The following is a 16195-nucleotide window of genomic DNA, read 5'->3' as shown; positions in this document are numbered from 1 at the left end:
AATAATTTAAGCCTGAAATCCAATTAGCTAAATTTGAAGTCCAATTAGTTAAGCCTGAAGTCCAATTAGTTAAACATGAAGTCCAATTAGTTAAGCCTGAAAAACAAAATTCAAAAAAAAAAATTCAAAAAAAAAAAATTAAATTTGTTTTTAAAAAAAAATATATATGCTGACGTCAGCACATGCGCCCACATGGCTGCCAACGGGGCTGCCAACAAGACTGCCAACAATGCGGTCTTTCCTGTGAAGCGGTCTCACACAAAAATTCCATATGTCAATCAACGGAATTGTTTAGAAATTTATGTGAATGCCCATAACACTTTGCACACAGGGTGGAGATGCAGAGTGGACACTGAAGAGAGACCACAGTCACCACACCGACAGCCCCTCACTCCATTCTGAGCGTCGAGATTGCGGAAGTACAAGAAGCTACAGCAGTAGCACAAATTCCCAACTTTTTTACCATTTTTTTTTTCCAATTAATTCCCCTAAGATCTACACCTTCTTCTTTAATCAATTTTTTGATTATCGGGAAAAATGGCACATTCACCTCCTGCAATTCTTCTCCTGGGCCTGTTAATTCCGCTGATCTTCAATGCCGCTTTCTCTAAAACCCTCAAACGTGATGGTATTTTTTTCTCTTTTCTGGGTTTTTAATTTCTAGGTTTTGATCTGTAATTTGTTTTACAATTGCTCATTATGGTTATTTTACCTATCCTTTTTATTGGGAATCTAATATGCAACAAAATAAACTGTTTGATGCTTACTGAATTGGAAAGATCTCCTTTTTATTGCCTGTTTGATCTATATTTGAAGGTTTGTGGAAAGGGATTTTATCATTTTTGGGTGATAGAATTCCAAGATAATGCTTTTTTTTTGTGTGGAAATGAAGTATTTAATCAGTTGGATTTGCAATTTGATATTTCAAACTAATCCCCTTCTTTACATTTGAGATGTACGTTTGTGTTACTCTTTACTAATTAGGGATAAAATGTTGAAATCCAGTGTAGTGGTTGTTGTTTAGTTGTGGTTTCCATGTTCTTGAGTTACCGTTTAGTGTTGATTTGGAACACGGTGATACCGAATTATCAATGTAATAACAACATGGCGTGTTTGAAATTCGCTCCGGGTTAATTTGGAACACCTATTATTACATTACCATACGGACATGTATGATTATCCCAAAATTCCCAATGCTTATAATGAGGCTTCTGCTTAGGGTAAGATAGGGGGTTAGAATATACATTGGCAAAGAGGCTTTCTTAGTATTGTACTACCACAGTGAACCTAATATGTTAGACTCTTGATTCAAAAGGCACCGTATTTGCATTTTTTATTATATGCTTGCCTGGTCAAATTGGGTTGTTTGTTTAAGGTTTCTGGATCCAGAGGTTAACTTATGAGTTATGTTTTGCAGTGAAAGCATTAAATGAAATAAAGTCATCGCTTGGATGGAGAGTCGTTTATTCGTGGGTTGGTGATGATCCATGTGGAGATGGTGATTTGCCTCCTTGGTCTGGTGTCACTTGTTCTGTTCAAGGGGATTATAGAGTTGTTACTGGACTGTATGTCAAACTTCTCCTGCTTTATCGTATTTTACTTTTAGGGTTATGCAATGTTTTTATTTTACAATAAAGGTAGAGGGATGAATTGATTATTTTACGGATTTGCATTGCTTATTCAACTGGCAGGGAAGTTTATGCAGTGTCAATTGTTGGGCCATTTCCCATTGCTGTTACTAATCTGTTGGATCTTCAGAGGCTGTAAGTGTCTTTAATGCGTTGGTTTACAGTACTAGCAATTTAGCATCCCTTGGTGTTGATACTTTGGAACTTTGATTAATATGAACATACCTGCATGCCAGGGATCTCCACAACAATAAGTTGACAGGACCTATTCCTCCTCAAATCGGACGACTGAAGCGTCTGAAAATTCTGTACGATCCTTATGTCCTAATTTAATAATTTTGGTTTCCGATTGTTTTGATGTTATGTGAGTGTATGAATTAAGAATTACATGACTTCTAGATGAGAAGACTTCAATTTACTTGATGGTTTACACTGTCATACGAAGTGTAACCTTAGTTTAAAAAGGCGCAAGGCGCACTAAAGCGCACAAGGGTCATGGAGCCTAGGCGCAAGGCGCAAGGCTCAGGCGCGTGCCTTTTGGATACAAGGCGCACATAATTTTCTAATAAACCTTAAATTCGGTATAGAAAAAAATTAACACAATTTATACTCAAAACAACATATTTCTATTGGAGTGCCATATTTTCTTGCCGGTTCACAAGTATTGCGTGATCCCGTCAATGAGTGCCAGAATTAGAACCTTCCATGGAATTACAAGCTAGAAATATGAAAATTAACTCATATTATGCTACTTCCACTACCCAAAAAGCTAAGGTTGTAGAGATATGACTGTTAATAGGTCACATGGGGTGTGTTTATATCATTAAAAAAGAAAAAAAATGTAAATAAAAGATCCACGTCATCCTATTGCGCCTGAAAACTGAAGGCGCACAAGGCGCTGCGCCTTGCGCCTTACCTAAGGCGCACGAAGGCGCGCGCCTGGTTGACATCAGTGAGCCTGGAGAGCTCAAGGCGCCGAAGGCTGAGCCTAGGTGAGCCTTGCGCCTAGGCGCGCCTTGGGCGCGCTTTTTTAAACTAAGAGTGTAACTATCCTTTTGGTTTCCCTAGCAGTGTTCAGATTTCGACTTCAATTCTTTTGCTGTTGTAGGCAGTGTTACCTAATTTGCTAGTTCCTGCTGCAAACTATGATATGAAAATGGCAAAGTGGTACACTTTTGGATTAGTTTAACAAAACAAGTTGAAGAATTGCATTCTCGTACCCGTTGCATGTATCACAATGTGCTGTGAACTAGGTAATACTAGCAGACAATCATGAAAACTATTAAAAGTGATTTGGGTGACAATCATGATAATCTTTCAAAGTGGTTTGTGGTTGTGTTTACACTTTGTTGGAAATTTGGGAGTAGAGTAGGAGGCTTCATTTTATGTAAAGTAGAAACAAAAAAGTTGAAAGCAAAATATGAGGGATGCTGTAGATTTGCATGTCAAGCTGTAATGAAGTGAACATTAGTGTAGAAGTATTAGTTTATGGAGACATTGAAAACTATTTAGCCCCTCCTACAAAGTTTTGGTAGCAAAATGTGTGTGTGTGTGTGTTTGGGGGGGGGGGGGGGGGGGGAAGAAGGGTGTCTCATGAATTTTGTTTTGCAAGGAAATATTCTACTTAAAGAGTACATTTTAAGAGAAATATTAGTAGGCAAGGGAATTGGCAAGTCAACTTGACACAAGATAATTAGATGAAGATGCTTCACCTGATACTAAGAACATGGGTACAAACATGAATTGATATTTGATATGGGCATGACCTCAATTGAAGGAAAGTTGAGGGAAGCAAAATTTAAAGGTCTTGGAACGTATAGATGTGATGCCCTAATGCTACATGAGGAGATGTCGAGTATTAGATACCCACCAGAATTAGAGGGAGCCAGAAGAATTTGTGGTTATTTCAAGTTGTCCTTAGCCCACTTACATATGAACTAGAACATGACCCTTCATAGGACTTTTTGCGACGCTGATATTGCTACAATTGTTATAGTGGAAGGCTCTTCAAGTCGTGTCGATCTAACCTTTTTTCCCCCCTTTGTATAAAGTCATTGCGTCTATATGTTTCTGCCTGTGTTTTCTATCATCTGTTACCCTTTACATAACTTATTTATGCAACTTAAGTCATTATGATGACATATAAAAGGAATTATTTTAAATCGCCACCAAGTGGGTGTTACCGTTTACAGTTAAAGAGCTAACAACAAAAAAATCCAACGTTCCTGCTGCTAACTTCGACAAGTCACCTAAACACACATGAAATATATAAGAAATGGTGTACATGAAGCTCTAGGGTCCATTACACAAAAGCATCACGAAGGAGATATGGAATCATTGTGTTAGCAAGCTTCCATGTCTGCTGCTCCTTTCCTTCCGTGTCACTAAATTGCTGAAGAATCCAGCTTCCACACCTCACTAATTCACGCATCCTTTTCAGTTTTAACCTTATCTTTCAAGAATACAACACACAATTGACGCATCACCGTTAAACTGATCAAACCCCAAATAAATAAGTATAAGCTCTGATACGTCAAGGAGAGTATTTAAAGACAAAGAAGCATATTAGTCAACTGGTTTTTCCTTTTATTGCGAATTTTAGGAATCACTATACCTAGTCTACACACTCAGAAAATTCTTACCCTATGAGATTCCTTCATCGGAATCTTCCCCTTTGCTGTAATTAACAAATACTAGGGTCTTCAATCAACCAAGGTGACAACCCACTGAATAACATTCTACTCCCTCCGTTCCATAATGCTGTTCCAATTTCTAATTTTCATACTTGCCAATGCACATTTTGTATCATTTATATCTCTAATTATACATTAACAAAAATATAAAACGTTGATATTATTAAAGTATCCATTGAGATGAATCAAACAAGACCCCATATGAATATGTTTTTTCTTATGTATTGGAAATAATTTAGAAGATCCTTTTTCAATTATGAATAGTGTCAAAGTCTAAATTGGAACATCATTATAAAAACGAAGGGAGTATGAACTTCCTTCATCCCCTTTCCAAGATAAGAAATGGGCTTTAGAAGGAGTCTGAGATCTCCATATATTTTCTACAGAAAAATCAACCCCTGTAAGCAAGTTGTGGTACCTCTTAATAGAAACTAGAAAGAGTAATACAATTGCCATTCATTCAGAATTTCAGACAGCAACTTTCCCTTTAGGAACAAATTGCGTGGAAAGCAACTACAACAAACAAAATTCTGATTTTTTTTCTATTTTTCTATCATATAGTGTTTAAAGAGAAAATCAAATCAAAATGCTACCTTTGCGGAGAGTCTTGGGTTCTTGGCCTTATTACCAATATAATACTACCTAATCAAAATTTATTTTCCGACATTTATCATCAATTCAAGATTGTTCTTTAACTTGGTGTTTCTGCCTTGTACGTAGGAATCTGCGATGGAATAAACTACAGGATGTCCTACCCCCTGAAATAGGTGAACTGAAAAGCTTGACACACCTGTAAGCAATCTTGACTAATAAAGTAGATTTCCTGTGTTTGTTGCTTGGTCTTTGTATTATTTCTGAATGGAAGATGTTAAACTCTACTTCCACAGATATCTGAGCTTCAATAGTTTCAAGGGGGAAATCCCCAGGGAACTGGCAAATCTTCCTGCTCTGCGATATTTATACTTACATGAAAACCGTTTCACTGGGCGCATTCCTGCAGAATTGGGCACTCTGCAGAATCTTCGACATTTGTAAGATTTTAAATCCAAGTGTTAGTTTTTGTGTTCTCGAATCTCCATTGCTCTTATAGAGCTTTCGCGATCAATAATGTTATTATGAATGTCAACCCTTCAAATGACATTATTCACATAATTTTTAGGGATGTTGGTAACAATCATCTAGTGGGTACAATCAGGGAACTCATACGCATTGAAGGATGCTTTCCTGCCCTTCGTAACCTGTAAGCTACTCTATAGCAGTTGCCTGCATCATTTGTTTGTGTTGTTAACTCTACTAACTTCTTTGACGTGCCATCTAGCTATCTGAATAATAACTATTTGACTGGAGGAATTCCTGCTCAGCTAGCAAACTTAACGAACTTAGAGATCTTGTAAGTAACCCTTTCCCCCCTTGATATGATGCATAGGCTTTTCCCTTAAGCTGAATTCTTTTTCTGTTGAATCATGTGAGAAATTTCATGTGCTGCATTTGTCACAGGCATCTGTCTCACAACAAAATGACTGGAATAATTCCATCTGCCGTTGCTCGTCTTCTTAGATTGACATATTTGTAAGTCTCTAACTTTAACTACCTATATACTCGGAGATGTAAGCCGCTGAATTCTCTATAAATGAATGCAATTTTGTTATCCCTTGTTCAAAAGACAAAAAATATGTTGGACATTGTCACCTAGATAGATGTGACTGACTTGCCTAATATGGAACACAAAATTATGGAAAGGAAATCCTTGGTAGTGGTAAATTTGTAATCTTCGCCTGAATTTTGAGACTTATCTTTGTGAACTCATGCTTCTGAGTATTATGGATCTTAATTTTAACTCAACTCTTGAGCCGGGTCTAGGATTCTGATGTAGTCGACTAAAACCAATTTTGTCTATCTTTAAGCATAGTTTGCGGAAGATCTGAAGCCTAACGAGACATAGTATTTTCATGTGGTCATTGCAGAAGAGGGGACATGAATGAACCCCTTACCTTGTGGTCAGGGGAGGAGGGGTGATACTGTTCTGTCATAGCTGTTTGATAATTTTTATATTCTATTTCTGGATTGAGTTTTTGGCATGCTGAGTTATAATATATTATAGATCGTATGAGGCTATGAATTGTATCATTAAAATCGTTGTCTGTAATTTTCAGGTACTTGGACCACAATCAATTTAGTGGGAGAATTCCTGATGCATTCTATAAGCACTCATTCTTGAAAGAAATGTGGGTTCTCTAAAACCTTACCTTTGTAATGAAATGATTAAAACCATATAATGTACTTACTATAAGGAACCTGGTAAGTAAGGCTATAACCATTTGCTGCGTGATGCATTATTTATGCAGGTATATTGAAAGCAATGCATTCAGACAAGGTGTAAACCCTATTGGGTTTCATAAAGTACTCGAAGTATCAGACACGGAGTTCTTGGTCTGAGGCAGACACCCCTCCCTAGTCCCTATACCTACCTACGTTATTTGTTCTACCCCACAAAAAAGAGCTCAATGAATTTTGGTTGCACTCTTGCTTGTTGGTATAGGAATGGAAAAGTGTAAGAATGTTTAGCCATTTGTTATTGTCAAAGAAATGATACTTATCTATATAATGAGCTCGGGTTTACGTGTCGATATTGGATGTGAAGAATGTATAATGAGAAACGTTCAACAACTATAGTCTATAGTCTATTATAGTCTATAGCTAGAGTATGTGGTGTTGAAAGCAATGTTGCACAAAAGCACTCAACTGGAGAGGAGCACTATGTTGTTCTATTTAATTAAGCATATGTGAATGTGATAGGAGTATACTGTATACATACTCAGTGTTAGTTTGTTGTAAGCCGATATTCTGCTACACCAACTTGTATAGTAACATATAGTCATGTCAGCGTGGCATTTGGAAGAGACACAGACACTCCTAATTAAGTCCTAACTAATAGATTAATACAAGTTCAAAACTTCAAATTAGTTAGTTTTGGTTATATCACCAACATTCCATTTGATTGGAAACCTGCAATTAAGTTGCTGTTTGTGTAGAAAGAATACATTTTTTAAAAATATCGCTTTGGCTGGGGGTGCATGTATCATGTCTAAGCTAAGTGTTCGACACATCTATTTTGTGGAAAAAAACTGAACCATTTTGGTCCAATATGAAGTGTCGTGTCGATATTTGAGGTAGTAAAATGAAGAACATCAAATCTTAGTAATATTATTATGTGGCGTAAATGTCATCAGATCATTAATCACTTTGGTTTGTGATTGATTATGTTGTTATGGGATGACAACAAGCCAAGCCAAGCCAAAATGCAAACCAAAAACTGAAATTACACAAACAATAATCTACTTGAATTATTAACCAGAAAAACAAGCAGCCATACCCTTTTACCAACTTACTAGAATATAGTATCAAAATGCAGCAAAATATAAAGAAAAAACCAGGTCAAACCCTGATTATATTAAATTCAACTAGAGCTTAAATTTATTAATATCATGACTAGCAGAACTAAATAACAAATTTCAGATTCTGAACTACATACAATACTGTGATCCCAGAGTACATTTTTAAATTTAACGGTAAACCGCCAACACAGATACGATAGAGAAGCTAATAAAAAAAAACCATAACATATAGAACATCAAAATCTTCCTGTTCTACGATACGACCCCATACTAATAAGACTCTGAGAAAGCCAATAAAGAATTACTTTTGTTTTTAAGCTACGGCAGGCATGTCCTTAAGCCAAGCATCAAGCGGCTTACCAATGGAGTAGACAATAAAACCGATGCTCCTGAGCTTCTCTGCATCGACGATATTCCTGCCATCAAACACAAATGCAGGCTTCTGCATGTTGTCAAACATCTTCTGGTAATCAAGGTTTCTGAATTCATCCCACTCTGTTAGAATGCAAACAGCATGAGCATCCTTAGTTGCTTCATAAGCATCCCATACAACACTAAGCTGCTTTTTTATTGCAGTTGGGCTTGAAGGTTGCTGAAGATGAGCTGGATGATCCCAATCAAACTTATTCATTGATAGATCCTTCCTTATCTGATCTTCTGATACTTGTGGATCATATATGCTCAACTTTGCTTTGTCACCCAATAGCCCCTTGCATACATCAATTGCTGGTGTTTCCCTAGTGTCACCTGTGTCTTTCTTGAATGCAAATCCAAGTATAGCCACCTTCTTGTTTGCTACTGTGTTAAACATTGAAGCAACTACCCTGTTAACAAAACGTGTCTTCTGGTAATCATTCATCAAGATTACCTGTTTCCAGTAGTGAGCCACTTCTGGTAGTCCATTGCATTCACATATGTAAACCAAGTTCAATATATCCTTCTGGAAGCAAGACCCACCAAACCCTACACTAGCATTCAGGAACTTCGATCCAATTCTCGTGTCCTTACCAACAGCATGAGATACTTCTGTCACATCAGCTCCAGTTGCCTCACAAAGTGCTGACATGGCATTCACAGAGGATATCCTCTGAGCCAAGAAAGCATTTGCAGCAAGTTTTGAGAGCTCAGCTGACCACAGATTGGTGCAAATTATTCGATCTTCAGGAACCCAATGAGCATAAACATCTTTCAGTGTTTTGACTGCCTTAGCACCTTCGGGGGTTTCTCGTCCTCCGATAAGAACCCTGTCAGGTTTGAAAAGATCCTCAATGGCAGTTCCCTCAGCAAGGAATTCTGGGTTTGACAGGATCTGGAAATTGATGCCTTTGCTATTGTGTGACAGGATCTTCTCTATGGCCTCAGCTGTTTTAACAGGGACAGTTGATTTTTCAACAACGATTTTGCTTGACTTGGACACGTCAGCAATCATTCGGGCAGCACTCTCCCAGTAGGTCAAATCAGCTGCTTTTCCGGCTCCAAGACCCCGAGTTTTGGTAGGGGTGTTGACAGAAACAAAGACAATATCAGCCTCACAAACATGCTTTTCCACTTCAGTGGAAAAGAAGAGGTTCTTCCCTCTGCAATGCTTCACTACATCATCCAAACCAGGTTCGTAGATGGGGAGCTGTTCGCTGTTCCAAGCATTGATCCTAGGGACAGATATGTCCACAACAGCAACTTCAATTTCAGGGCACTTGAGTGCAATCACAGCCATTGTAGGCCCACCAACATAGCCGGCACCAATGCAGCAAATCTTCAGTTTCTTCACCATCTTTTATATTGCTTACGTAAGTCAAGTCTGCGTATCATATAATTCTCTAATCATAGTTAGGAGTGAATTTCATTTCAACAGCAATATAAATAAACTAACAGAAGAAAACAAATAGCCTGATGCTGCATCAGAGAAAGATCAAGGACATGCTTCAAATTTACTTATAAATGACCATATTTCATCTCATTTTATACCTATCACAATACAAATCTTTCACAAAAGAACTAGTTCTCGATGCGAAACGATGATAACAAAATTGTAGTAATATACAACACAAGTTAAGATGCACAACAACCAAAAACTTTAATTGTATCAAGCAACAATACTCCCATCATCCGTCGAGGAGTGAAAACTCTAGTACTTGTCAAAGTTGAACCTTTAATATTTGCAAATACATTAATAAAGTTAAGGGGTGTAATATGTAAGCACCATTTTAGCTACAAATCTCACTATAAAAGTTATGTAATAACACGATTTGATATGATGACCAAAGTGGAACATTGATTTGCCTTGAATTCACAACAACAAAATGTTCTTCATTTCTTTTGCCTTTTGTCTTTTGCCTTTAAATGGAGTACAAAAAGTTGATCCTTTAACTTTTTCTACACCCAATGTTAGATAAAATCTTACTATTGAAGTAAAGCTGAATGCGTTAAACAAAATGGAATCAGATCTAAGAAAAGAATTCCCACCAGATTCATCGTAATTCCAGATCCAAGGATCTAAATGTGAAACAAACAAATAAAAATATCATTTTTTTTATGAAATGGGTGCAATTTTTTACCATCATCTCATGAAAGCCATAATCACGACAACCAATAAGTCATTAACACAATTATGCAATAACAATCAACAAAAAGTTACGCAACCACCAGATCTGGGTATCATAAACAAATTAAAACCAGTCATTTTCACTGCCAAAATTCAGATCAATCGCCAAAATTCCAACAATGCTAGGAAAAATAACCGACACCCAGAAAAATTAAGACATTGATGATCAAATTGAAGCATTACCCAAAGAAATAGAAAAACAGATAAATCGATGAAATTGAAAGCGAAAATTAAGCAAAAGGGGAGTGAAAGAGATAAAAAAAAAAAAACAAATGCTATTGAAGAAGTAAAAAGATTACCTTATGTTTCAGAGTTGCAAAGTGATTGAAAAGAGAGAAGAAAATAAAGGTGAGAAGAGGAAAGAGAACAGATCTGAGAGATTGAATGAAGAAGAAGAAGAAGAAGAAGAAGGAGGACAAGCAGAGAGGAGAGGTGAAGAAACGGAGAAAAGAGTCTGTGCCGACGAATGAGGAGAGGTATGCCAGGTGCAGAGGTGCTGGGTTTATTTATATATCACTGATTGATTGATGTCCGTTTTTTTAAGTTTCGTTTCCCTTTTTCCTATTATAAGCAAACCCCCCCCCCCCCTTTTTATTCTACACGTTTTCGTCCTCCCCCTCGTGGCCACTCTTTTTTATTTTTTGGGCCATACAAAATTATCAAATCTCATTCAAGGACAAATAAATAAAATAAGAATAAAAATTAAATGGTACGACATAAGTTTTTTGTCACTCGCATAAAAAGCTAGTTGTGAGATACATGAATTCTAGTCCTAAACACTTTTAACACCCGAACAAATTATGAAGACAAGATAAAGCTTTTGAGTTGTGATAGCAACCATTTGACATCATTTGGAGGAGAAAGATGGTCCTGAAGTATAATTTAGGTTTTACTAGAGTCAATTTGAATAAGGTTCCTAGTGATAATTTGTCTGATTGTCATCCGTATGCCCAACCAACAAATTGTTAATTCTACTTGAATAATATAGCAAAGTAAAGAGGTATAATAGAAGAAGATGATGGGTCTTGAAGCACCTAACCTACCCCGACTTTGTTGGTTTAACTATTCTAAGCTCCATATCATATAATATAACACAAATGTCCATTCAAATAGTCGTTGTAGAAGGTAAAGGGACTATGGTACCCCTGTTAGTCGGGTGTGCCTGAGTGAACTTAGTTGGCATCTGATGCACATTGTACCAACGAGCATACCAATAATCTATTTTCTTGAATTTTGAATATTTTTATTAACTTTTTGGACGAAGAGATGTACTAAACAGGATGGAGTGAATTGTCGTCCGAATCTAACACGATCAGTCACCAGCTTCACCCATCACACGCATCTCATCCATTTAATTCGGGTGTCCATCATTTTAACAGTTGTGGGTGGATCGGTCAATAAATATCCATTTAATATTATTATCTTACTCATAACGTAACATATCATATAAGTAGAAAGTTACAGTATATAGTGTATATAAAGATGCTTTAATTCGTAGAGTAACATCAAAGTGTTACATACTTACATCCATCTTATAACAACCATTTATTTAATGATGGTTAATATTATTATGGAGTTTTTGCCAGAAATGATCTTTTATAATCCAAAAATTGTGATAAAGGACCTTTTAAAAAAAAAGTTGTGAGATAGGACCCAAATCAGGTTTTAAGTTGTGAATAGGGACCAAGACCCATTTTCCGGCGGTCAAAGCCAACTTTTCGGCGTTGACCTCCACGTGCACGGTACGTGACCCCATTTAACGTTTTTTTTTTCTTCCAGTTTTTCCCTCCAAGAATTTCCCCCTGTTCCCCATTTATTAACTAAGAAACATAAAAAAAAAACTTACTCTCTCTCCTCTTAACTCTGTCTTCTTCACCAGTTTTCTTCTTCCATTTTTTCTTCAATTCGTTCCCTATAGTATAATTAAAAAAATTGCTCAATCCCCTTTGATTTTCGTGGCATTTCATGCGCTTACTAGGACACTACCTTGCTGATTCTTTTATACAATTTCAATAAAGCTCATGGAAACAATTTCCAAAACCTTTCGCCTAATTCAAATTGACAGAGATAGCAAATTCCTATTCTATAAAACTTGCAAGTAATGAATGTAAAAGTTTGCTCCAAAGTTAGGCAGCGGGGACAAAGTAACCCTCAGGATTTAACGAGTCATGAGTTGAGAATGCATAAGATCTTCCACCCGTTTCATACTCTGACTTACTCCTGTATAAAAGAATCAACAAGAAATTCATCTTGTATAAAAGAATCATCAAGAAAATAATTAGCATATGAACCCTAATTTCAAGAGTTCACAAATTGGAGAAATTGGACCCAAAAATTTGGGGCTTTCATGGTTACTTTATACGAATATCCACGAAAATCAAAGGGGATTGAGCGAATTTTTTTTTGTTACACTACAGAAAACGAATGGAAGAAAAAAATTGAGGTAAAAATGGCGAAGAAACAGTTAAGAGGAGAGAGAATCCAATTTTTTTATTTTAATGTTTCTCAATTAGTTAAAGGGGGAATAAGGGGGAAAACCTGAAAAAATATATCTTTATATGGGACACGTGCCGTGCACGTGGAGGTCAACGCCGAAAAATGGCTTTGACCGCCGGAAAATGGGTCTTGGTCCCTATTCACAACAAAAAATCTGATTTGGGTCCTATCTCACAACTTTTTTTTAAAAGGATCCTTTATCACAATTTTTTGATTATAAAATGTCCTTTCTGACAAATATTCCTATTATTATATAAGAAATATCTTACTTGTTAGTTTGTTACTCTACTATGGGCCTATATATGGCATTCGAGTAGTTAAGTATAGAGAATACCACCTACTTCATTTATCAGTTATCATTAGCTCCCGACCCATAGAAATTTTTTCCCGGCCCGTTTCTTCATTCATATAATCATATCATATGTCCTCAAATTAATTCAAGCCCAAGAGCTAAAGGCGGAACCTGAACTATTCTAAAATTATTAGATGTATACGGGTGCACTGATATCTAATGGTATTTTTATGTCAATTGTTGGTCCCTATCACATTTTTTTCATGTAAGAAGTAAATTTAAAAGTGTACACCGTGCACCAGGGTGTATATAATACGTTATAGGAATTATTGAGGTAACTCCCCTAAAGGTAAATTTACGATTAAGTCGGTGTTACAATTAATTCGAAAGGATAATGGGGCTGTTTGGCAATTGGCTGTTGGCGGTTAGCTGTCGGCTGTTTTTCTTGGCTGGTTTGACTGGCTGTTGGTTGTGGCTTTTCAGTTGGTTGTTTGACTTATAAAGATGTTTGGGAAACTCATTTGTTGGCGGTTGGTTGTGACTATGTAAATTGATACTTATGGACACTATTATGTTTTATTAACCATTTATTACATTCTTAGTAATTAATTAACCAAGTTAATTAGTTTAAATTAATAATATAATAAATTATTACATAATCTAATTAATAAATAATAAAATTAGTAATAAAATAAATGAATAACAAAAATAACTATTATTTACTTCTAGTTCAAAGAATTATTAACTTAAATATTTATTGCTCCCTCCGTCCCAGATTAGTTGTTACACTTTCCTTTTTCGTCCGTCCCAGATTAGTTGTTACACTTCTAAATTAGGAATGACCCCACAATTATAATAATGTCTCTCTTTTCCCACTAAATTTGTTTTTGTCCCCACCCCCTCTCTCATTGAATTAAAAAAAATCCCCCACTAACTCCTATCACATCTACTTTTTCAATAAAATAACAATTGATAACACACTACTACTTATCGCATTAAACTGTGTGCCCAGGAGAGTGTAACAACTATTCTGGGACGGAGGGAGTAATTAGTATTAATTAAAATTATGAGTTATTAATTAATCATTGTTAATGCATGGTTAAACATTGAATACTCTATATAAATTCTTTAATAAATTATTAAATAATTTAATTAGTAAATAAAAAATGGACAAATTGTTTTTACCACCTACAAATATCGAAAAATTGTTTTTTACCACCTAAAAAATTAAAACTTGTATTTTACCACCTAAAAAATTATTAGGTCTTGTTTTTTACCACGTGAATACGAAAAAATAGATGAAACCTCTATGTATGGCTACCTAATTCAATTTCACTTCAATTTTTTACACTCTTTGTGTGATTTTCTTAAACTCTTTCACCCTTCTCCCTTTACTTCCATTGAATTTGTCAATTTTGTGAAGTAATGATGGTGAAAAATTATGTAAAATTCATGGAAGATAAGGAAGTAAAGGAAAATAAGAGAGTTAAATATATGAAATCATGAAAGAATAGAATATATGCCCCCTACATAACATTTTCTTCTATTTTTCCATTTTTCAGGTGGTAAAAAACAAAATTTAATTTTTTTTAGGTGGTAAAATAAAAGTTTTAGTTATTTACTGTAGGTGGTAAAAAAGATAATTTCGATTTTTTTAGGTGGTAAAAAATAATTTATTCATAAAAAATATTAATTAAAATTACTATTTAAATTAATTAATTAATTAGTTGTATTTTAAATAAGCACTGATTAATTAGTTCTTAATTAGTAGTAATTAATCCCACTCTAATAAATTAGTAGTAATTAAAAATATGAGTTAGTAATTAATAGTTCTAATGCATAATTAAATAATTAATAACTGATTAGTCCGTATTAATTTTTTAATTGCTAATTACTCCCTCTGTTCCATAATGTTCCTCATGTTTACTATTCATATGGTCAAAGTTTAAAAACTTCAACCGTAATTAAATAGTATGATTAAGAGTATAAATGTTAACTTGTGGGATATCATTGGATTCGTTCCAATATAAATTTTTTAAGTATCAATTTTTTATAATTTTTACTAATACGAAATTAAAATTATTAATGGTCAAAGTAGTGCATTGGAGACCACGCATAATGGAAAAGTGAGGAACATTATGGAACGGAGGGAGTACTTATTAATATCATTATTCATTGTTAATTAGTGAAAAATTAAGGATTGAAAAGTAATTTGGAGATTGAAAAGCCAAAAGCCATACAAAAAAGCTAGTATGACTAGATTTTTATTTTTGGCGAATAAGTTGGATTTTCAGCTAACCAAAAAGCTGAAGGAAATGATGCCCTTGGTCCAAGTATGCATATAATATTAAGTCTAATAAATGCGGTTCAGTATTAATTAACAAGTTAATAATTCAGTGAGATCAAGTGAGTTGAATGCCTAGCTAGAGGCCGCTTCAGTTCAAGTGGAATTAATGATATTAATCCACAGCTTACTCTTGACTGAACCCGTAGGGTCACACAAATAGTACGTAAACGGATCAAGTATTTAATGGCATTAAATACTCTATCTATGGATATTCGGAATCGACGGATCTTGGTTTCAGTGGGATTTGAGATCGTCACAAGCAAGAAATGAATACTCCGGAAACGATGATATTGCCGGAAACGGAAATATGGATCTCATCGGAAATATAAATATTATCCAAGTCGTAGATGTTGCCGGAAACGGAAACATGGTACGTATCGGAAAATATTATCGGAAATGGAAATATTGCCGGAATCGGAAATATTGCCGGATACGGAAATATTGTCAGAATCGGAAATATTATCGGAATCGGAAAATAATTCCGGAAACGGAAATATTGAATATTTGTTCGAAACGGAAATTAATTCCGGAATCGGAAATATTAAATATTGTTCGTATCGGAAATGAATTCCGGAACCGGGAACTTAATCGGAAGCGTATCGTACGAATTAGCATCGGACGAGGCCTGGCGGACGAAGGCCCAGCACGAAGCCGGGCCATCGCCCAGCACGCATGTAATCCCCCGTAATTTTATAAATTTTATTAATATATTTTAACGTATAGTTAATTATGTTTAAATAGA

General features: G+C 35.5%; 2 protein-coding genes across 2 annotated transcripts; one reads left to right on the top strand and one right to left on the bottom strand.

Annotated features, from left to right (window-relative positions):
* The first annotated feature begins 309 nt into the window (after positions 1–309).
* On the top strand, positions 310–7131 carry LOC110778746 (probable leucine-rich repeat receptor-like protein kinase At1g35710). The gene is made up of 11 exons (XM_021983310.2): positions 310–628; positions 1418–1565; positions 1692–1763; positions 1865–1936; positions 5042–5113; positions 5209–5352; positions 5481–5561; positions 5640–5711; positions 5819–5890; positions 6475–6546; positions 6667–7131. The coding sequence occupies exons 1-11, from the start codon at positions 538–540 to the stop codon at positions 6755–6757; spliced, it is 987 nt and encodes a 328-aa protein (XP_021839002.1). The 5' UTR covers positions 310–537; the 3' UTR covers positions 6758–7131.
* A 609-nt stretch (positions 7132–7740) lies between these two features.
* On the bottom strand, positions 7741–10881 carry LOC110778745 (UDP-glucose 6-dehydrogenase 4). Its single transcript, XM_056841119.1, has 2 exons — positions 10618–10881; positions 7741–9514 (listed from the first exon to the last, which is right to left on the bottom strand). Exon 2 carries the CDS (start codon positions 9485–9487, stop codon positions 8030–8032), a length of 1458 nt encoding a protein of 485 aa, XP_056697097.1. The 5' UTR covers positions 9488–9514; positions 10618–10881; the 3' UTR covers positions 7741–8029.
* Between the last annotated feature and the right edge of the window lie 5314 nt (positions 10882–16195).

Source organism: Spinacia oleracea, chromosome 3 (assembly GCF_020520425.1).
Source record: "Spinacia oleracea cultivar Varoflay chromosome 3, BTI_SOV_V1, whole genome shotgun sequence".
Classification (NCBI taxonomy): Eukaryota; Viridiplantae; Streptophyta; class Magnoliopsida; order Caryophyllales; family Amaranthaceae; genus Spinacia; species Spinacia oleracea.
The sequence above is the reverse complement of the archived record's forward strand: the minus strand, read 5'-3'. Positions and strand labels throughout refer to the sequence as shown.